Raw genomic sequence first — 23,740 nt, forward strand, 5'->3', positions numbered from 1 at the left:
CCCCCCCCCCCCCCCCGCCTTGACTGGAAAGCTTTGATCTGTGCTGGGCTTGAACACCATCACCATAGACACGGGCTGACACAGTCTATCCAACCTTCTGTCTGGACTGTATGATCAGATAAGAGGTGTAAATTGGCTATGTGAGATGGATCTGAGTTCAAACAAATCCCTGCTAGAGAGACAGTGATGGTCTCAGCACCAGATTTGAAGATTTCTTTTAACCCCTCTCCCCAAAGCGTGGGCTGGCCCCAGGGATGTGCTTCATTTGTAAGGAATAGGTTAACAACAACAAAAATAAATCCTAGATTCTAGCTTGAACTGGGTTCCCAGAGACTGGAGTACCTACCCACATTAAACAGTGCCCAGTCAACTTTTCCCCAGAAACACACCGAGGTAATGGAGCTGTTGCTAGTTGCCAAAGGAGCACACAGTGCAAAGCAGTGGAAAGGGGCAAGCTCCCCACAGGACTTCAGCACAGGCCCTTACTTGTCCCCGCTGTGCTTGGGTAGATTTGTGGATGCCCAGCGATAGCACCTGGGTTTGAAGTTTTATGTCATCCCCTGGAGCCTTTAGCAAGCCCTGGAGCTCTCAACTGGCAAAATGCAAAATAAGAAAGCTGTGGAGACTGGAACCCAGGCTCTCCGGACAAGTCTGCTACTGACTATCAAATGGCTCCTGTCTCCTGCTGTTGCGTGGGAAGTCTGCATTCTGCTTTAAACTGGCCAGCTCTTAGCTTCTAAACACAGGAAAAACTAAGAGTCCCAACACCAATTCATATGCAACAAGGCACCGATGCGAATAACAGTTAAGGGAAGGTTGGGGGCAGGAGTGGGGTTGGTCAGTAGGGAAAGACACCATAAACTATATAACTCTGAGGACTTTGGTGTTTTGTATCTCATTCAGCTGTTCACTAAAGCAATGGAGAATAAACAGACTTGGGATGAGCTAAGTATGGACCATTTCTGAGTTCACTGTGTTTTCAGAACTGTATTTTCAGAACACATTCCTCAAAGATCCAATTTGGAAAGGTGTTAGAAATCAGAAGTGAGATTTTTTTTCCTTTATAAAAATATAAGCATCAAAGCATGGTATATAAAAAATGTTTAGACCATTGTCTTGGATTAGGCTCCTGAGCTAACTAAGCCTGACAGCAAATCAGACCAAAATATATATCAAATAAGAATGGAGTGTTTCATGTTAGCTTCTGGGTGTCAGGTTATCAAACTGAACTCTGAACTGGGCCAGAACAAAACCAGAAAGTGATAACAACCAATGGAAGGCTTCCTGGATCCTTTGACTGATACATTAGCAAGACCTGAAGTCCCTTCTACTTTAACCTTATAAAAAAAGGTAACCTTGAATCCAGGAATCAAGGTTTGTGTTCTGTTCCCATTTCTGCACACCTCCTTTGCTTAACTCACAAGAGTCTCATCCTAATCTTGTAGATGCCATGTTGACCAATTCATGAAAGCCAATTAAATCCATAACTAAATTTGTCATGATTTGGCCTTTTGACAAGTATAGCACCTGAAATTTCTTGAACAGGACTTGAAAAGGGATACCAGAGCAGTAGTTGACAGTATCATTAACATACTTGAGATATTTACCATTTAACCATCATTTTCCAAATAAGGCATTCCTCCCCAACACTCCCTCCCCCACCCCCTTGCCAGTGACAGGTGTATGTTTTGAGCTAGAAGTTAATCCTTGTACTATACCTTCCAGGTAAGGACTTAGCTATTTGTGTAATGCTTTAAACTTATTCCTGGAAGATGTTAGTTTTTTTTTCTTTTTTCTGATGTTCCAACAGCGTTTTTTCCAGGCATTACCTGCCTTTATGATAAAGGGCCCCAGGCTTAATGGTTTCCTTACCCAACAAGATTCAGTGGGGTTGTATCCTAGGACACTCTGGCCTTGTCCCTTTGCTGGCCCTCTAGGAGAAAGCTTCTTCTAAAGGTTTAGGAAGCTGTCAAGTTTAGATAAGACTGAGCTCCCATCCTATGGGACCTTGGTTGTATTAATAAGGAAAAATTAATTTTTAACCACTGGGAACATTGCCAAATTATGTGACCTTTGGCAGACCAGCTGTGCTATAAAAATAAATCCCCCATTTCTGAAAATGCTGCTCTATCCAATAGAACAATAATAATGTGGCATTTAGGGTAGACAAGAGGGGGTTTAAAAAAAATGCGCGTTGACAAAAAAAAAACAAACTTGGATGCATGATACTTGATTTCAGACCTGTGCAAAGTCTCTCCTCCCTAACGAGTTTTTAGAACACAGGAAGAGGATCTGGATGACAGAGTACAAGGCCTGTATATACAGAGTAGAGGTGTTAAATGCTTCCAGCCTGCTCCCACACATCTCTTGAACACATCTCTTATTGTTCACACTGCCATATTGCTGGCATGGGCACAGAAAAAGGGGTTTCAAACTGGCAAAAACATTTGTCATTCCTTACATACCACTAAATAAGTGTGTCACTGAGAAATTAGGGAGGGGTGTCATCACTGCACTTCTTATCATCTGAATGGTGGGAGCCAGACAGCATGGGTTTAAGAGCCAATTGTTTAAGCCAGTTACCAAGAATACCTGCAAGTACTCTGTGTAATCATTGAGCTTGGTCACTCTGCCTCAGTTTCCTTGTCTGTAAAATGTTTTCAGTAATAGTATCTACCCCTAGGGTGGTTGTACTATGTCACATTCCATAGTATGCCATTTGATACATATTGAGCCTTTACTGAATTCATTTTGTCTGTGAACTATCTCATGATCACCATGGTGATAAAGTTTATTTTTATTTATTTTTGTGTTTGTACTGGTACTGAGACTTGAATTCATGTCTTCAAACTCTTTCTTGCCTTTTCTCACTCAATACTCATGCTCTATCCCTGGAGCCACACTTCCACTTCTGCCTTTTTGCTGACTAACTGGAAAAGAGAGTCTCTGCTTGAGAGAGACTCTCAAGAGTGTCTCTTGGAGAAGAGAGTATCTGCTTGGCCTAGTTTCGAACCCTGATCCCTCAGATCTGGCCTCTTGTGTAGCTTGGATTACAGGTGTGAATCACCAGCACCTGCCTAGTTTATTTTATCTTTATGAGATTATTTTAGGGGGAGAAGTGAATAATTTTTCAGTCTCAGCTCTTCCCCCACAAAACAGTAAAGGTTTAATGTACCAGATTATCTCTCCCCACACTGTTCTTCAAAGATGGATATTCTCTGCTGGATTTTCCTCTGAGATTTACATCTCCTCTTTGCATTTTTTTTTCTCTCCTTGTTCTGTTTTCCATGTTCTCATCCATACTTTTTTTCTTTCAAATCTTTCTTCTTCCCATTCCTTTTCCTCCCCTTCCATCCTTCATCACTGAAAGTGCACTCAGCAGGGATCACGGTGTTTAAGGCGCTCTCCAGAATTTGTAATAAGTTAGACTCTGGCATTAAGGCCCCTTAGCAGCTGAACTCAAAAAAAGTCGTCAGAAAGACAAAATAGCTTTTACCCAGCAAGACTCTTAATAATCCCATTTCCCTCTAGATCTTCATAAAAGAGTCATGATCTAATCCAGGAAACAGGGAAGGAGGCTAGGAATAACAAAAGAGAGCTCTCCCTGGTTGCTTGCAGTGGATGGGGTTGCTAGATGGGGCTACATGCTCCTGGTACCCTGCTTCCTGCCTCCAAAGATGCTCTGATAACCAGCCACTGGTTTGGTAGTCTGGAGAGCAGAAGATAAAGGGAATTACAAATTATACTAGACTGAGTGATAATAATAATTGTTTGAATAAAGGGAAAAAACATAAAACAGACTTCAAAGGCATATTAGGGGCCAGATGTAAGAGTACTGGGACCCACTGAGTAGAGAGAGGTGAGCTGAAGCCAAGCAAGGCAAAATCCAATACCAGCAAGTAGTTTAGGGATGAGGTAATGTTTCCTCTTCCTGGTGCTACTGTCAATAAATGCTTAGAATTTGCCTTTAGGAGTCAGGAGGGGGTGGAGAGAATACATTATTGTATTATTACTAAAATTAAAATGTGTGGTTCCATTATCACAGGCTAGAATGAGCTAGAAGACAGTTTACACCAGGTCCACCTTGACCTCTACCTAAATGTGACTATCCCAGGAAAGTTAGTTAAACTCTCAATTTACCCATACAAATATCTTTGCTTAATAACAGCTGTTGGTCAGAAAAGAAAGGTAGTAGCTAAAAAAGTGGAATCATAAGAAAAAAAACTCAGAAATTTTTATATCTAGTGGTACTTTTGGAACTACTTTAGTTTATTCTTAATTTGTTATAATTAGTCAAATCTCATTGACTTTGACTTTTGTGTAAAGCTCTGGATTTGCCAGAGGTAGTCAGAAAGGGTTTATATACTCAGGTAACTGATGGCCCAGCAGAGAGGATAAGAGGCCAAATTCTCCCACTTCTTGGAAGATGCCGAACTTCTGCCTTTGTTGAACAGGGATTGGGAAAAATAATCCTGGCACCAGGGGTGTGTGTGTGGGTGAGGATCAGCAAAGGCCAGGTGAAATTTACAACAGAGAAGCAGATGCAGAAGACAAGGCAGATGAGACCAGAGACCTGGACACTGGGTTAGTTTGGGGGGAACACCTAGAAACTGCATTTTAGAACATGTGGTTGCCTAGCTACTCAGGAGGCTGAGATCTGAGGATCATGGTTCCAGGCCAGCCTGGGAAAGAAAGTCCATGAAACTCTTATCTCCAACTAACCACCAAAAAGCCAGAAGTGGAGTTGTGGCTCAAAGGTAGAGCACTAGCTCTGAGCAAAAGAGCTAAGGGACAAGGCCCAGGTCCTGAATTTCAACTCTAGTCCCAGCATGACACAAAATAAACAAACCCACAATGTATAGTTGGAAATAAGCGCAAATAAGCTTAGAAATAACAGTGTGGATTAAATGCAATGCAAGGTCCAAGTCACCAGGCCCAGGAGAGGGGTTGGTGATTTGGGACAGGGTTGAGCATCATGTGCTAACCAATGGGGGAGCCATTGATGTTTCTACTTTAAGCTTCAATTAATCAAAATAACTGAAAACAATATATTCTATTACTATTTTTCCTCCTTTGGATTTTTGGAGAGACTTTAATATTATTCTTCTATGTTTCCTTCCCCCCAAATGTCTGTTAAAATGGTCAGGATTTGTAATCCCAGATCTCTCATCAATGGCATTAAAATTGCATTTGCAGTGAGGGCTGGAAAAGAGTGGACATAAATATAAACTAATGATATTATATCGGCTGCCCTATTGGAATTGCATTTGTTTATGATATAAGATGACAAATAACAAGGTTACCACAGGTGGCATGATTCGAGGTCAGGGGAGGTAATCACATCAAACTTACATTTTACTGATTAAATGAGGGTTCATTTTTAGCATCCAGATTGAAGGGAAGAGACGTTCAAAAGGCCCCATTTCCTGGCCCAATCTCCAGTTGTTTGCGCATTGAATTCCTTGGAGGTGTTTGAGACAAGGCAGCTTGCTCCAATCCTTCCTGTCTTCCATGGACACGTGCAGGCTTCCTCTGCTGCTCCCTGGTCCCTTCTCTCATCCCCTCCCAGATGGCCCTTTTATTCAGATTTTGAACTTTATCATTGCACACGTTCATAGCGATTCCCATTGGCTACGTTTTTGAGAGCATTGCTCAATGCCACCTGGCTCTATAAATTGAATAGATTGCATCCTTTCCTACTTGCCTTAGGAAGTGGTCAAACAGCCGCATTCCTGGGCTGATGGATTGGCTCATTTCTTCCCAGCTTCAGCCAAGATACGGGTTTTATGAGAGTGTCTTGTGACAGGCTCAAGTCACTTTGAATAAAACAAAATCCAGCCTCAGCTCACAGAAAGAACTCTTCAAAAGCAGCTTATCCTGGGTTGGTGAGCAAAATTTGGTTAAAACCCTGAGCAGAGGGCTCAGATGATCTGGGTGAGGGATTTAAAGAAACTCATTTTCAGTTTTTCTTTTTCATGTATCTCTGTGGTGCTCACACACTGAACTGCCTGTTCATAAATACGCAGCCACAGACTCAGTGCAGAAAAGCAACTCACGTCAGTAGAACTAAATGTGATTAAAAGAGACATTTGAACTCTCCATTATGTGGGACAGACATGTTCATCTTCAGATCCTTGAGTTTTGTTTCAGGCTTACCAAGCAAACACAAGTAGGGTAACACCTTGAATAAATAAATGTCCTATTGTTTAGGAGAAAAGAAAATCTTTTGAATGTTTTGTATTGATCGATCTATGGCTTATAGAGTTTTTCCCCACTTCACGATGTAGGCTTTGAAGTTTGAATGGAATCTGACCTTTAAGAGCCCAGAGTGCTTGACTAACTTACCAATGGCCATACAGCTTTCCAGTGGTGAGACTAGATTTGATTAGGTTTTTGTACTTTTCTCTTTTTTTTTTTTGGTGACAGTAGGGGGCCCTAGTTTCTCCTTTAGCTTTTTTCTTTTAAGTCTGCTACTCTACCACTTGAGCCACACCCTCACCTCTAGCTTTCTGCTGATTCATTGGAAATAAGAGTCTCATGGACTTTACTGCCTGGGCTGGCTTCAAACCTTGATCTGAGGACCTCAACCTCCTGAGCAGTTAGGATTATAGGCATGAGCAAGCAGTACCCCTTGATTAGGAGGCTCTTAATCCTTACCCAATGCTGTTTCCAGTAATGTGCTCTGCCAGAGTGAGTGACATGGCAAGGTGACAGCTTTCTCTCCCTTTCAGTAAGTAGGCAGGATAGTTTCTTTCTTGGCCTGGCTACCGATGATCAAATTAAAACAATGCTGGAAATTGGAGATAAGACAGGATTATGTGGTGAGCAAAGAATAAATCGTAATAAATCTCTTGTTCTTTTCAAGAGAGCTGAGACTGCTTTTCTCCACAGTGCCCTGGGCTACATCAGACCACCCTCAACCTCAGATGAACACTGTTTGTTCCTACGTATACATTCCTGTAAAAAAGTTTAGTTTATAAATGAAGCTTTTCAAAGAGATGAACCACAATAACTAATAACAAAAATAACAAGTGTTGTCATATACTTATAATGAACGTTATATAGATGTGGTTTCTTGGATTCTAAGATATCTTCCTCTCCTAAACTCACTGTCCTCATGACAGAGTGGGATGATTGCATGCCTAGTCATGAAATGCAGTTCGGTGAATGATGACACATTGTGAGTTGGGGTTAGGCTTACTATTGGCCTCCTGACACGCGTCAAAGGAGGAGGCTCATTGAGCTGTACCAGTGCAGGTTGACTGCAGGTGAATGAGACTCTGACCCCATAGAATTCTGTACTGCAAAGAAGGGGATTAAGAAACAGATGCCTGTAATCCTTCCTCTCCTCTTCTCAAGGACACATTAAAGTCACAGAGACATAGGGTTGCAAGAGGAGCCCCTGGGCCTAGGAATCTAGTGGGCTCTCAGCTCTCTTCCCAAAGCAAAAAGATTTTGTCATACATTCAGTTTTCCAAGAAAGCAGTTTTAGCGATTTTTAACCTCTCCTTGATACTCTTCAAAATGAAATTCTGCCAACATGCTAGTGATCTGCCTAGAATGGCTTAGAGGGTGAGCTCCTAAGTGAATGAGCACCAGCATCTCCCAGACTCTTAACCTGTTCAGAGCTAGGTTATCCCTGACAGCATCAGATGATGCTGTGTGTTTAGGGGAGGTTTTATAAAATCACCTGGCATTTTATATTTCAGATACAAGCACCTAAATAGTCCTCATATGAGAAAACTAGTGGGTGACTTTAGAAGTTACCGATGTCTTTCCTTGAGATTACTTGGAGAGGTGTCACATGGGGCCTTTTATACGCTGACCTCTGACCTGACCCTGCTTATCCCTTCAGCGCCCCCCCCTTCCCAGAGGCAGGAGAAAACTGCTCTGAACATTCTAGGACTGGATTTTTCTGCTACTTTTCTTTGGGAAATGAATTTGCCCCAGGTGAAAGGTATTCAAGGAGTAGTTGGAGAGACTGGCAGTCCCTTGTCAACTCACCAAACAGGCTCTGTAGCTCCTACTTCAGCTCAGTCAATTTCCCCTCTGTATATGGAGATTGGCCTTAAGGGGTTTGCCCTTGAGTTCAACTCTCCCTTGGCTTGGTTTGACTCCTCTGAAACAGGACAGAAAGCATTCATGAAGTTCATTTCTTGAACACAATAGCTGCCTACAGAGTAATGGATGGTATAGCTCTTCAGAAGAAATTCTAGCTAATTTCTATTGGGGCATGTTTGTATTTAAGAAATAAAGGGCTTCCAACCGTGGAGATGAAAGTTCAATTATCAAGAAGAAATGAAGAAGTGTGTTTTCTTTACAGTTTTTCCTGATGTCTTTCAAGAATTCTGTGCTCTCCAAGAAAAATAGAGACAGAAAATTCTAGTATTTATCTTTGTAGATATATGTCTGTGCAAATGATGTGTGATATTTTCTGAGAGGTGTGAACGTGTGTACAGGACTAAAGTGTGAATTACCAATATGTACGTGTAATTGATGTATGTTCAATATCTGTGCCTGTGTGTGCTTGAGTGTGAATGTAATCTAAACAAGAAAGGGAGTTTGTAAATGTTTGGGTATTAAAGAGGTTAACCACATACACACTGAAACAGATGTTTTAATGGCTTCTGAGATATTTCAATAAGTCCCTTGATTTTCTTCATATAAAGGACAGACCCAAAGAAAAAGAAATGTGCTACTCTTTTTTTTTCTTTTGATAAGAGAAAAATTAACAACAGAAAGTGCAAACTATCAGCCTTGGAATACATGATACAGTTTTTTTTTAAATTTTTTTTCAGGGCAATGATTGCTCCTAGTGTAGATGAGAAATGAAACCATCCTGGAAGGATGATTTCTTTCCTGTCTTTGTTGCTGATCTGTGGGCCTGGTCTAATTACTAAACGCTTAAGCCTGGGGTCTAGGGAATTGAGGAGAGAAATTCTTCTTTTAAGAGTAATTGGAGAGAAGCAGGGGAGGGGTGGGAGAGGAGGGACAGCACACACGTGGATGATGTGGAAAACATAAGGGTTACTAAACAGGAGCTCAGCTCGTGTTTCCTCTGATGAGTTCCAAGGCCATAAATAAATAAATAAATGAAAGTATAATTTTGGGTGAGGCAGTGGCCAGCCTGTGGTTTTCTGCAGAATAGCTGGCAGAGGGGTTGGGCACGCTTAGAACATTCCTTCTGCAGCGAGTTGGGTAAAAGCAGCTGGTGCTTTAAAGTGCCCACACCTCTGCCTTCTCAGCCACTCCCCGCCTCTTTTCACATGCAGGAGCCAGAACCCATAGGCTACCATATGACTGAAAGATAAGGTGCCCAGCGTGGAGGAGAGCTATGGGTGCTTGCAAAGCCTGCAGGCCTTGGCTGCAGAGGGCCCGCCTGCATCTGTATAGAAGGGATGAGCCCATTGTCTTCCTGGACTGGGGAGGGTGCAGGGTCATTAGGTAGAGGGTGATATGGTAGCTGCTAGCCTGAGGAAATGGCTCGCTTTTGTTTTCCCCCCAGTAGGAAATGGACCTGAATCCCATTAGATTCTGGGCAGTTCAACGCAGCACAGTTGGAGCTCTTGAAGCTCTTGGAGGCTGGATGGCAAAAAGGCTACTTGTGTGGATTTGTGTCCTCACCACCATTGTGCAGTGTGCCCATCATTTATGCATTTAAAGCCTGTCAAGCTGGTACTCTGGAGCTGAGGTCTGGAAGACAATAATGCCAACAGACACGGGGAATGGCAAAGTGCACCTGTAGAGTTAAAAATGCATGACCCGTTCCCTCAAAGAGGGAACACAGGAGAAAGACCCCATCCTGGAGGGCGGCTGTTGAGCTGTAATACATAATTCACAGGCCCATGCTGCTCCACACAGATGGCGACATTAAATCGTGATTGATGCTCAGAGACTCACACAACTCAGGAAGGTCTCCAAGAGGCTCCTGAATATTTCCCTGGCTCTCATGCCTCTCTGTTCTAACTGCTGTGGTATTAAGCAAAAACCCCCCATTCCCCAAGAACCCCACTCCCAAGTAGATGAGATTCTTCAAATGTCATCTCCCACTTCTTCTGCTTTTGAAGGTCGACCCTGCCCTCCTGGCCCACTGAGCTATTTACCTCCAGCCAGGCACTGCAGGAAAGAGGAGCCCAGAGGCAGCCCAAGCCAGTAGCCACTGCCTGTCAAGCAGCTGCTCCTGGCTGGACAAAGCAGCAGCACACTCTGGTGGTGGTGACCAGGCAGGAAGGACAGTGGGCAAGAAAGCACAGAAAAATCACCAGCCTCTGTTTAAGCACAAAGCACCTTTTGTAGGTAATTCTGAGATCAGAGCCAGTGAATTCTCCAATAGAGATTTTTTTTTCCCACTCACTCAATAATAAAACAATAAATCAGCTTTGTGGTGTATGTGCAATTAAATGTTTTTGGGGGGGAAGGGTGTTATTTTTTCTTTCTTAAAAAGAAAAAAAAAGTAGAAGAAAGTGAAATCACCCTCCAGGGTCTGTTCTAGTCCAAAGCTGAAAGTGATTCCTTGTACCACATGTAATTGTTGCCAGGCTTGATTGTGGGTCGGCACCACAAAACCACAATTGTCAGCTCCTGGAGCCGGTCTGCTGGCTGCCTGAGTGAGGCCCAGCTAGAAGACAGGGGATAAATGAAGGATTTATGAGGAACAGATAGAGAATGAGAGGTTTAGAATGAGGAGAAATGGACCCAAAAGGACAGACAGGAAAAGGCAGGCATATTAAGTGTACAACCTTCTTGTTTTTAGAATTTCAGACCATATAATTGGAAATATTTATGACCATTTTCTGGAATATTTGTGTGCCTATGCATGTGCATGCTTGTGTGTGTGTGTGTGTGTGTAGTTGGTGGATGAGGGGTGTATGTATGACAGCTGAAATAATTTCTTCCACTAAATGAGTAAGTAGGTTAGCCTCCTGGATTGCCATAAAAGGTCTGTAAAATAGTTGTGATCCACCCGTGGGAGAGGAGGAGGCAGGGAGAGAAGGGGGGAAAGGCTGACTGTATCTCAAGTTCTTTGGGCATTGCTTTCTCTTTCAGACCCAGCCTGTGGAGGCCGACTGAATTCCAAAGATGCTGGCTACATCACATCCCCGGGGTACCCCCAGGACTACCCCTCCCACCAGAACTGCGAGTGGGTCGTCTATGCCCCAGAGCCCAATCAGAAGATCGTCCTCAACTTCAACCCTCACTTTGAAATCGAGAAACACGACTGCAAGTAAGCACTGCTCTGATGAGTACAGGCGTTTCACACCTATGGCCATTCCCCTTATTCCTCTTCCTCCTATCACCCAAGGGCCACAGAGGGAAACTTCCACCCCAACCGCTTTTGGGGGAAGTGAATGAATCTCAGTGGGAGGCAGGGGGTGGCCTCCAGAACTCCACCCCTTGACTCTGAAATTGACCTTCCCTTGGAGATCTCTCCACTCCCGCTGCTGCCTCCTGGAAAAAGCCCATGGCTTCCTTAATAAAGCAGGAGCCAGGCACTCAAGTAGAGATTCACAGTGCCTCCAGCCATGGAGGCCCAGCCTGTTAGTTTATAATGTCACAGCTGGTGCCTTATAGAAAGAGAGAGTAGACAATTCTGAGTCTGTAAGGGTAAGTCTGAGACTCAGATTGATTTCTGATATCTATTATGCTGCTCAGGTTAGAGAGTCTTAAAGCTGTTCTTATGGATTAATTTTAACCAACATTGTAACTGTTCTACAAATAATCATAATGCGTTAATTTCTTACAATGGCCCTGAGAGGCTTGTGCCCTCATGAGTTCCATTTTGCAGTGAGGCATAGAGAGGTTAAGTCAGTTACCCAAGGTGACTCGGTTGGCTTTATAACTGTAAGGTCCACTCCTGGATGGCTAGCAGACTCCACCCTCCTCCCAGCAAAGTCTCCACCCAGTACCTGCATTACCTAGGCAACTGGGACACCTGGTAGAGGTCACATCTGAATTTGATGTGGCCACACCTTTCTCCACCCATCCTAGATAAGGCCTAGCCCAGGCCCAGATGCTCTGTCTCTGCTCTTTTCTAGCTTTTTCTCAGCTCTTTCCTTCTCTTCTCTTTCCCAGCTCTCCTCTTTCCTACTCTCTTTTCCACCTTTCCCAGACTCTTTCTCTGCTCTTTTCTAGCTCTTCTCTCTTTTCTAGCTCTCTCTTAGCTCTTTTCTCCAGCTCTCTCTCTTTCTCTCTCTTTCCCAGCTCTCTCTCTTTCCGAGGCCTTTCCCAGCTGTGTGGAGGGCCAACATGGCCTGGTGCCAGCCAGAACGATGAATAAACCTACCCCTTACCTGAATACCACGTGCGTGGTGCTGTTCTTACTCGGCTACCTCTTTTTAAAAACCTAACCATAACCAGGGCATGAAGTCAGCTACCTTAGAAAAGTAGGGTTTTGGTAATGCCAGATGGACATTTCGACATTTGCAAGTGCTTTAGAAACACTGTGTTTAAAACCAAAGTCCCTGCACGTTACAGTGGGGAAGCATGAACATTTCGATGTCAAGAGTGCAGACATGTGTGCAGTCCTCTGGAGCTCTATCTTAAATGCTTTCCCTGTTGAAAAAGAAAAAGAAAAGAAGGGGTGGAGACGGGGGAGGGGGGGAGAAGAGTTTTCTGTGAAGAAAAGAATGCACCAATGGTCAGTCCTGCTCCAAATGAGCACTCAGCCTATCTAAGTGCTCAGATAAATGTTCATTGCTCCCACGTGACTAATAAATAGTCTGAGCATTCCTATGACCAAGCACTGTAAGTCCCAAATAATGAGTAAGAGAACAGGTATAAGGAAGCAGGCGACACTCCACTCCGGGCCTTCATTTCTGAGCAGGCCTCGGTCCAGACCCTCGCTTCCTCATGGAGGAAACAAGACCCCTCTTTAACCGTACCAGGCTGTGAAACCCAGTGAACTGATGTCATTATTGCCCTCCCAGGACTACTTTACACCTACTGAATGCTGGGTGTTTTCCCCCCTCCTAACAAGAGGTAGTCTTTGTTGAAAACCAAAGGGTTTCCCATATGGATGCTGTGTGTGACCAGTAGTCATAAGATGAGTTTCTAAATCCCAGGGCCACACTGAGTGGGGGACATCTGTTTCCCTTTTCTCAGTTAAAGGTATACCCTAGACATATTGGCTCAGTCTCACTCAAGACTTCTGCTTCTCTAGACAGTGAACTTTCCCCAAAATTTTGGTTTTCAAAGCTTCTTTAGAAAGTGTGTGGGGTCTTTCTGGCTGGGCTGCAGGAGGTGGACAGAAACAGAAACAGAATGTACAGGGTGCTAGGTCCCAGCTCAGAGAAATTTGACTAAGTACCTCTCCTGACTGAAGGCCAAATTGGGTTATGCTGATGCCAGTGAATCTCCAGAGGAAATTGCTAAGAGGTCCTTTTATGTTTATTCATAGTGACAGAGCGGAAAAAAAGGCCCAGCTTTTGGGAAGGAAGAACTCTTTGGGTGCTAGTAAGCACAGCTTCAAATGAGTTGGGAAGCAGGAAAATAGTCTTGCCTGGCTTTGGGCTCTGGGACATGCTTTCTTCTACCAGCCTCAGCCCCGGGAGGGGGGGGGATGGGGGGGTTTGGAAGCAGGGGTGGGGGGGTTGCAGAGCCTCTGTCAGCAAAGGGGACACAGACCTGGCCATTTCTGGGGCTGGAGGAGAGGAAGCAGGCATGTGGCACGTTATCTCCTGGGCTCTCAACTTCACTAAAGTAGCTTCCTGTTTTTCTCTCTGCTCTTCATCCCAGCTTCTGGCTTCAACCTAAAAGGTCAAAGGTCAGAAGGAAAAGGGGCGGGGTGGGGGGTGGGGGGGGGAGAACCAACTTTCTGGAATCTGTTTCTCCCAGTACCAAATTGTCAAAAAACTTCCCTGGGGTAAAGCCTCTTCTATTCAGCCTTCCCTACCCCCACCGCCACTTCTCTACTCCCCATTTCTTTCTCCGATTTTTATATATAGAAGGACACCTCTGGTCTCTCTCAGTCTCTCACTCTTCAATGTTATTGTTTTACTATTTGCATTCAGAATAAATAAGGTTCCCTCTCCCTATTGCCTTGCTTGACTTTATAACAAAAGGAACACTTAATCTAATTGAAACCCTGCTTCTTTCCTCTCACTCTCTCTTCATTTTCTTTTCTATTTTTCATTTTGTGCCAGTGTTGGGGCTTGAACAGGGTCTGGGTGTTGTGTCTTAGCTTTTTTCCACTACCACTTGAGCCATACTTCCACTTCTGGCTTTTTGGTAATTAATTAGAGCTAAGAGTCTCAGGAACTTTCCTGCCCTGGCTGACTTTGAACCACAGTCCTCAGATCTCAGCCTCCTGAGTAGTTAATATTACAGGTGCGAGCCATCAGCGCCTGGCCACATTTCATTTGTGTGACAGGGGAAAGGAAATTGACCAGGTTTCTCCTTTCATTTTGGAGATATGTTTCAAGTTGGATTTGGCTTTCAAGGTCTCAACAGTGGACACTTCCCAAAAGAAAAATTCCTCAACTGTCCTTCTGATGGTCATGTACAGCAAAAAGCCAAAATGTTCTGAAGCACCCTAGCAGGAAGGAAAAATGAGGAAGAAAGGCAAGAAAAAGCCTAGCTCAACATGTCTGCCCCAGTGTTTTCTCTTCTTCTTTCTGTGTGTAGGATTAACAGCAAAGATTGCCCACTAACCCGGCCCTGGGACCTGATATGAAGGATTATCCTGGGTGAAAGCTCCAAATCTCCTCGTTGTCTGTACTTTGAAGTCTCCATCCCAAGGGTCAGGGCTGTTGCTGAGCAAACCCCAGACAGATCTTTCCCCTGACCACAGCTTGCTCATTTTGTTCCATTGAAGCTTTCTGTCTGCAAGGAAAATTTTACTCACTGACTAAGCTTCGCCTGAGTCAGAACAAACCCAAGGCCGTCATCTCTGGTGAGCTACCCTGACTCCTCCCTCACCCTCCACCAGGAGCGCCCAACCCTGAATGTCTACTGGCTTTCCCAAAGCCTGCATAGCAGCTCCCAGGAGAGACCAAAGCCCACAGTGGCTTTGCGAGGTTCTGGTGCTGAGGGACAAAAGGACAGGGCTCCAGGCTATCTGGCCACAAAGAGAAGCCACTTACTTGGTCTCCCAAGAAGCAGAGAACACTGCTAGGCTAATGCCTAAGGAGACAGAGGCTTTTGGCTTGAGTCACAGCCAGTAGATTAGTTGGATTTTAGAATAACACACACACACACACACACACACACACACACACACACACGATTTTCCATTTGTAAAATTTAAAATGTTTAATAACACAAATATATCCTCTGCAGCTTAGGCGTGACTCCTCAATCAGGCCAAGCAAGCCCCCATTGCAGAGCCTCAAACAACCAAAATCAAGAACCTGGGTCTTTTTCATAATTGGTCATTTCTACATCTGTATCTTAAAAAACATTTCCAGAAACTGCCAAAGCCACTAGAAAGACTCTAGTTTCTGCGCTCTTCAGCTCAAGGCAAGCGCTCTACTGCTTGAGCCACAGCGCCACTTCCGGTTTTCTAGTGGTTTATTGGAGAAGTAGAATCATCCTTCTAGTATTTGGGTTGTTAACTGGAATCTCATAGATTTTTCTTCCCCAGACTGGCTTCCAACCACGATCCTCAGATCTCAGCCTCCTAAGTAGCTAGGATTTACAAGTGTGAGCCACCAGCACCCAACTCAAAAGAATATTTCTTAAAGATTCACAAGGAAGTGAGGTCAACACTAGTGATTTCATATGTTATGTTTCATATTTCATGTTATGAGTGCAATAGTGTCTTATTTATCTCAAAATGATCATTATCAAACAACAGTATTCCAACGAAGTGAAATACTAGAACATACTCCTTTAAAAGTTCCAAAAACTCCTTCTCAATACTAAGGACTAAACTCAGGGTTTCATGCTTGCTAGGTAAGCACTCTGTGATTTGAATTACACTCCCAACCATTTGCTCTCAGTTTGTTTTTCGAATAAGGTCTTACACTTTTGCCCAGGCCATCCTGGAACTGTGATTCTCCTATCTCTGCATCCAGAGTAACTAGGTTTATAGTGTATACTACAATACCCAGCCAAGAGTTTGTTGTTGTTGTTGTTTAATTTTCTGGTAGGGAACATTATAAATTATGTGCTACTCTTCCACATCTTCTTAAGCAAAATCAACACTTAAAGGGTGTCAAGTCTTTTCTTGATGGATCAAGATTCTCACTCTATACAGTACCTATTATGTGCCAAGCTTGATGATAGCACGGGAATACTGTGATGAGTACCCTTGGACCACATAGAGCTCTGGGTTTGTAGGAGTCAAACAAGAAGATATGGCTGCATGGAAAACTGGCCCAGCTAGGCAAGCACCTCTGAGCCCTCCCTCTGCTGAGCACTTCATACTGTCTCATGTAAAACTCACAGCAAAGCTATGATACGGTGCTACTCCTTCCTGTTTGCCCATGAAGAAACTTAGCTCAAATAAGTGAAGCAACTGGTCTATGTTTCTGCCTTCAAAAGTAGCAGAAAAGGGACTTGAAGTCAAAGATTCTCCTTTTTAATCAGTGTTCTTTGCTCTTGTGCTCCCTGCCTCCTGCATGTCCATACCCATACTGTGTGCTATGGCCAGAACATGATACAGGACTATTATGTGAGCTCATAGCATCCAGATCCAGCCTAGATAGTGAGACTTGGGAAGGTTTCCTGGAGGAGACAATGACTTGCAAGGATCTGGGAGAAATTAGCCAGGAGTGTGTGCATGGCTGATGGTCGAAGTAGAGACCCATATGCTCAAAGACAGGAAGGGGATAGTCTCCTAGCTCTGGGAACAGTAATTGAACATGGCTGAGCTTGACTTCCTTTCCTGAGAATGTTACAAGGGTAGAGCAAGAGAGACAACCCTCTTCCTGGCAGAGGTTCCTTGGCAATGCTATTTAATTTTCCTGGCCAGGTGACTTCCACCATCTCCTTAGAAAAGGGACTGTAGTCAGGAAGCAGGAAGGACTGATCTTACAAGGACTCTGCTGCCTCTACCTTCCCTGGCTGTTATAGGACCTCTAGTGCCTCATACCCATAGCTATATCCAGGGCTTCTGGGTTTGGTGCCTAAGAGTGTGTTTGGCTAGTAAAGTACTGGTAACATGCTGGATTAAGCTCTTCTACACAGACTCTGAATCCACTCTCTTTTCTATGGGTAGAGGACAGGAGGCCAAACTGCCCAATTAAGAGTGTGGCTTCAGCTAGAGTCCACTGAAGTCTCTAGAAAGCCAGCAGAGCAGAGCAAGACTTCTCTGTGTGCAAAAGGGCAACTCCCACTCACTCAGGAGAGAGGCCACAGGTTGATTCCTCATGACATAGGACAGAGTTAGTGCCTGCCCACCCCAGAACTGTACCTGTTCCCCAGAGGAACCAGTAAGTGGTATCAGGACCTCATTGTATTGCAACTGTCCTCTAATGACAGAAACAGACTGGCCTCTGGGTACTGGTGCAGTAAGGCCCAGAGTCCTGCTAACTGGGACCCAGACAGCCACTGACCCTGATCCAACTCAGAACTCCATCAAGGAACTTCAGCACACCCAAGGAGCAGAGGAAAAAAATTAAAAACAACAACAACAGCAACGACAACAACTCACAGATTGTTCTCCTCTTACCAAGGTTAAAGTGCAGTTGGGACAAAGGTTATTTTTGGTAGTTTGTTTTTAAATATGCGATGTTGCAATCACAACCCTCTCAATGCAAGCTTCACGGTGGATCTATTTCTTAACAATGCATTTTATCTTCTGATTGAGAAAATCACTGGAGATTTTATCATGCACAATCCCACTTGTTCTGCCTCTCAACCCTGGCACCTTCTTGAAACCCAGAGATCCCAGAGGGCCTGAGTCTCACCCCATGTAACTCCTTGTAATTCTCCTATCTAATTACACCGGCTGGAAAGCCTGTCAAGAAATTCAGTGGGAGCTCCAGGTGTGGAGGGGATAAAGCAGAGACCAGAAAGACACAAGTCAAGACATTAGGCTTTTCTAAAAAGAGATTTGTGGGTTTTCTTGTAGTCATGAGACCTGAAGGAAGAAAAAAGAGCACACTGTCTTTGTTTTGTCTGTTTTAGTAGCAAGAGGATTTAAATCTTTAGATAACGAGAAACTCAGAGATAATTTAATTCCATTCCATTCTTGTATTTCTGCATGGATAAATCATCCCAGAAAAAAAAAGCACACACACACACACACACACACACACACACACATATATATTCATATATATATATATATGTATATTCATGTGTGTATGTGTGTGTGTGTGTGTGTGTGTGTGTGTGTGTGCTTCCCTTATCATTTCTTCTACAGAAACCTTCCATAATCATCCTTCATTATAAGGGATACCTCACCCCAGTTGATTGCAGGATAGAAGTTGTATTTAATTTACATAATCAAAATTTTTTTCCTAGAAGGAAAAATTCCTGGAAAAAAATTTTAGCTGGATCAAAAACTTAAGAAAGAAGAAGAAGCTACATGTGGATCGGGCTTAGGTTTTGGAGGATGGCATAGGATTTTATACATTGAGAGAAAGATCATATGATATTTTGATGTGTTTTTCTAGTTTTGTAGCCAAACACCTTGGCAATACATAAAATATATACTATTATATTATCTGTATATTACATATATAACATGAGTATGTATATATTATGTACACTATTATATTACATCAATCAATTGATTGATAGATGATAGATAGATTTTTGTGTGTGTGTGCCAGTTCTGGGGCTTGAACTCAGGGTCTGAGTACTGTCCCTACCTGAGCATTTTTGCTCAAGGCTAGTACTCTATCACTTGGGCCACAGCTCTACTTTTAGCTTTTTTTTTATTAGAGATAAGAGTCTCATGGACTTCCCTCCCTGGGCTGACTTTGAACCCTGATCATCAGATCTCAGCCTTCTGAATAGCTAGAATTATAGGTGTGAGCCACCACCAGCACCTAGTATATTTTTTTTGATGCTGCTCCTCATTTATTTCACTGTTATCTTGTAACCACAAGAACAACTTAGCCTAATCTCTGAGATAAATTCTCTATATCCAACTTCCAATCCTCATTTTTACTTGCCACAGCATTAACATATTTGATATGACAATCATTTTTTGTTTTGGGGGTTTTTTTGTTTTTGTTTTTCAAATTCTTTATTGTGATTAAGTGGTTACATAATTTCCCAAATTTCACCGTATTGTGGGATAGTGATGCTTAGTTAAAGTCACAAACAGATTTTAACTTTCATGGGGCAAATTGTCTATCATGGTCTATAACATTTATGAGTTCTATGAGCTTTGCAATACAGTGATTTCTTCCACATTGGGTGATATGTACATTTCTTTTGTTTTGCATATCATCACCTGTTCCCTCTTTCCCACTTGTTCCCTCCCTCCCATTGCTGCCATTGAGTTGCTTAGTTCATTTTGATCAATGTCCAGTGCAGCTGATGGGTCCCGCTGTTGTATGTTTTTCCCTGATTCCCTCTAGTTCTGTGTTGTCCTCCTGGTTTCCCTCCGGTGTGCACATATATACCATACATGTGATCAGCAGCATGGGGTTATTTAGTGGTGATTCCACCAGATGAGTGGAAATCCTTTGTTTCTCAAGTCTTGTTAATTTTGTCGTATCACCTAACATTTTGGATTTAACATCCACTTATCAGGGAGACCATGTACCGTTTGTCTCTTTGCTCTTGGCTTACCCCACTCAAAATGATTTCTTCTAGCTCCATCCATTTCCCTACAAATGCCATTACTTTGTACTTTCTAATGGCTGCATAATATTCCATTGTATATAGATACCACAATTTTTGGATCCATTCATCTGTGGTGGGACGTCTGGGTTGTTTCCATATTCTGGCTATTACAGCACCTAGTATATTATGTATATATTTTTTAAAGATTTTGTTTGATGTGCTCTGTTTAGGGGTTTTACGTGTGTGTGTGTGTGTGTGTGTGTGTGTGTGTGTGTGTGTGTGTAGGGAGTATGGGGGAGATTAGGTAACAGTAGAAAGCATTTAAGGAGCTCTTAGAGACAGCAGGTGATAGCCACATTCAACTCACACAACAAACTATGAAGCTAGACTCCTATTATTCCCACTAAACAGTACAGGGGCTCTGGGAAATGATGCAGAGCTGAATGGAAGCCTGTGAACCCAAAATTCTTCCTCACACCTGTGACTCAGACTGTGTCAGTGTCTACCTAGGGTGCCATCCCCTCGCCCCTGCTCAGGTATTTGGGGCCCCTGACTTCTTGAGATAGGCCTGCCTAGCTTTCCTCTCCTTTCTATTCCTTTTATTTCCTTCTTCCTGCCACATAGTCACAGGCGGATGCTAGTGGAGCCATCAAGGAAAAAAAAAGTCTTTCTGTTTCTTTTAGGATGAGCCTGAAGCCTGACTTAGTCAATAGTCTTCATCTACCCCCCTGTCACCCACCTCTTACCCCCAACCCCCACCACCCTCTTCAAATAACCAGTCCTGCTAGTCCCACCTTCATTCTCTGTCTGGAATCTGGAGACGTGAAGGCCAGTAATGGAGTGTCAGCGGAAGTAATTGATTCCTCACACACAGAGAATTCTCCTGCCTTTAGTGTCAATGGAGCTGAACCAGATTCTGGGCGGGTGAGCGAGACGTGTAAACAGTCCATGGCTGAGCTGTCAGGACTGAGCTAGACACACCACACCGGAGGGTGAGCGAGAGGGAAAACCATGGAACAAATAATTGTTTTGTAGCAAAGGAAAGGAGTAAATAATATTTCAGCCCAGGGATTGGCAGTTGGAGAGGGATGGTGGCAGGCTGGCAGCCCAAGGAAGCACGTGGTATTCGTGGAAACAGGTATTCATGGAAGAATTTTTTTTCCCTTTGTCTCAAGGTAGGAGGTTTGTCTCCACCCCACCCTCCTCTTCCCATTATCGTCATTATTATCATTAAAATAATTACCGTAACAATTACCGTTGATGAGACCTCAGATTTTATACTGCACCTTTCATCTGAAAGTTCAAAGTGATTTATCTCTGTATCAACCCTTGGAAGAGCAGTGGGAGATTAAGAAAGTGTTAGGACTTGGGGTGGGGGTGGGGTCTTTTACCTTGGGAAACTGAAGTCCAAGCCCAGGTTAAGTATTCGGGTGTTGCTTTCTCTTCTGGGGGCTCTGGGCTGCTGTACTCTTCCCACTCGGCTCTTATCCACATGGGGCTTTTACAGCTCACCCTGGGCACGAATGCCTCCCCCATACTGTGAAGCCCTGCTGGTCTCTGCAAGATGGTGACCAGCCAGCCATCCAGTCAGCCAGCAGTTCCACAGACAAAACCAGGCTGCTTACATCTTTTGGGTCTGACTTAGGCTTCACCATCCTGCTCTGACATCCTTTGTACCCAAAGTTCCCAATATTTCCCATCATTGGCCACTTCTATCCCCAACAATCCCCTGCTTGCTCCTTTTAGCAGAGCAGACACATTTCTATGGCAGGCTAAGGCCGGGGCTGGGACAGTCATTGCCTGAACTAGACCAGCTTTGTACTTCCAGAAGCCAGGACACTTCGTGACACAGCATCCAGGATGCAGTGTCCAAGTGACACTTGGAGAAGAGGAAGCCGTTCCAGCTGAGCGGCCACTAAGAGCTATATTCAGAATGTCCACCCTGGTGTGGCAGCAGTCCCTTCCTGCCTGGACATTAGTGTGGGCCTGTCATTTCCACACCCCAGTGCTTTTTGCACAGCGGTGACAAAGTTTTGTCCCTGGAGCCCAGAGAAGACGCTCTGAGCTTTGTAAATGAAGCTCTGAGGGATCCAAAATCATGCCGCCATACTCCCCACCTCCTCTCCAATTGTCCCCTTCGTGGGCTTTCAACAGGGGATGTTTTTCTGGCAAGTTCTGTGTCTGCTGAGTTTTGTGGTTACCAGCAGAGAAGGTAGAAAGAAGACTGGGAGCCTAAGACCCATAGAAAAAAACCAACAGGACTTGTTTCATGCCATGATTGGTTCCCTGATGCCTAGCATACCTCTGTTCCCAGCAGGCTTCCCCACCCCCATTGTTTTGGGGTTTTTTTTGGACAGATGGGGTGGTTATGATTTTGTTCTCACAATTGGGTCCTCTGGGAGCCAAGAGTTAGTGAACTCTTGTCCCACAGGGAACAGTTCACTCCGCCAAGTGGAGGGATGCTGCCAGAACACCAGGGCCTCCGAGTGATGTGTTCTGATTTCCCCTCAGTTGTTACCTGTTGCCTTATACCCCTGCCCATCAGCCCTGGGAGACACACAGGCAGGATCACTGCACTTATTTATGAGGTGAGGTAAACTGAGGCCCTGGAGTATGATGGATCTAGGCCAGCATTGGATGATTGAATGAGTCTTGGGCTCTGCTAGTATTCATCTTAACATATAACCACCAAAGGCAGCTGCTACCCATGAGAAGAAGCAGACAGACAGAAGTTGTGGGTTAATCTTGCTTACTTTGTACTCCGGTAGCATGGCAAGGGGTTTTTGAACGTGCCAGAATGGTGAGGATACCACAGATGCAGAGCAGACCAAAAGAGGCACAATGGCACTGGAAAGAGTTTATCCCCAAACCTTGAACTTCCCACTTCCATAAGCAAACACGGTCCCTCGAAGCAACCTGCCAGAGTCATTGCTGGCCCAGGAGCCAGCAGATCTGTGACTATGAGGCCTTAGGAATGTACCAGGGCAGGGAGGGTGAAGTGGCATTCACCCACAGGGTCAGGGCAGAAGTGCTGGATGCTTTGTTGTGTGCCCTCCATTCTCTGAAAGTCATCGGTAGTGACATTTATCAGACACCCTGTGCAGAGAGCAGTCTCCTTCCTCACGTTGAACATGTTCTTGGCAGCCTGCTCCACAAGAAACAATGGGACAGGGCCCTCTCCATCATCCCCGGGGCTTCTGCGGAAAACACGACCAGGGATTATAAATAGATCTTATTTGTAGTTTTGTTTCCATTTTCTTGCCTTCAAGGGTTTGTTTTTTTTAAAAGAATAATTCCCTCCATTTGTTTTGGGTTATTCTCTGTGCATACTTCCTTTGCTGGGTGGTCAGATTTCTTCCTTTCTAAAGAAGCTGTGATGACTCTGATTCTGAAGAGGTAGCAAATAAAAAGTACCCAATATCAGAGATTTGTGGTAGAAAAGAAAAAAAAAGGAAGAAAAATGTAAACAATTGCTATGAAAAAGACAGGAGGCACCAATGCAGATATACAATCAAGAGAGTGTGTTTGGGAACCATTTGTAGCCTGGAAGTTAGATAAATAATAATGGCATTAGTGGCACCAAACAAACAGCCACTCATTGAGCTGTCATTTGGTGAGCTGGGCAGGAGTTCACAAGCAGTGGGGAGGGAGATCCCCCACTGAGTTGGGGAGAGGTGGTTTTGAATCCAAGCCTGGCAGGTTGGTTCTACAGCCTGGGCTCACAAACACAAGACTAAAGTCAAATCTCTAAGACTCAGATGAAGGATTTGTGTGGGTGGTGGATTTGTGGAAACCCAGCTCCAGTGCTTGTGAAGTTGGGGACATTAAGACTGTAACTGCCACTTGATATGTCATCTTGTGTCAAGTTTCTAGAGTTCCAGGTCTATGTGACTCTTCTTTTCCCCAAACTCAGTTTTGTTGAACAATGGTGACAAAAAAAAAAAAAATAGCCTGGGTTTCTCAGGTATCTGGCACTGGGTTGAGTCTGAATAGAACTCCAAAATCTTGGCCTGACTTACTGTGCACCACTAGCAAGCAACTGAGCTAGGGTGGGCCA

At 44.0% G+C, this 23,740-nt stretch overlaps 1 protein-coding gene across 2 annotated transcripts in view; it reads left to right on the forward strand.

Annotated features, from left to right (window-relative positions):
• The window catches only part of Nrp2 (neuropilin 2), a 126,390-nt gene that overhangs the window by 4,239 nt on the left and 98,411 nt on the right, over positions 1-23,740 (forward strand). For both annotated transcript variants that reach the window (XM_013010470.1, XM_013010478.1), the window contains exon 2: positions 11,047-11,224. In XM_013010470.1, coding sequence (XP_012865924.1) covers positions 11,047-11,224 — 178 coding nt within the window. The remainder of the gene's footprint in view (positions 1-11,046; positions 11,225-23,740) is intronic.

Source organism: Dipodomys ordii, unplaced genomic scaffold (genome assembly GCF_000151885.1).
Source record: "Dipodomys ordii isolate 6190 unplaced genomic scaffold, Dord_2.0 Scaffold1, whole genome shotgun sequence".
Classification (NCBI taxonomy): domain Eukaryota; kingdom Metazoa; phylum Chordata; class Mammalia; order Rodentia; family Heteromyidae; genus Dipodomys; species Dipodomys ordii.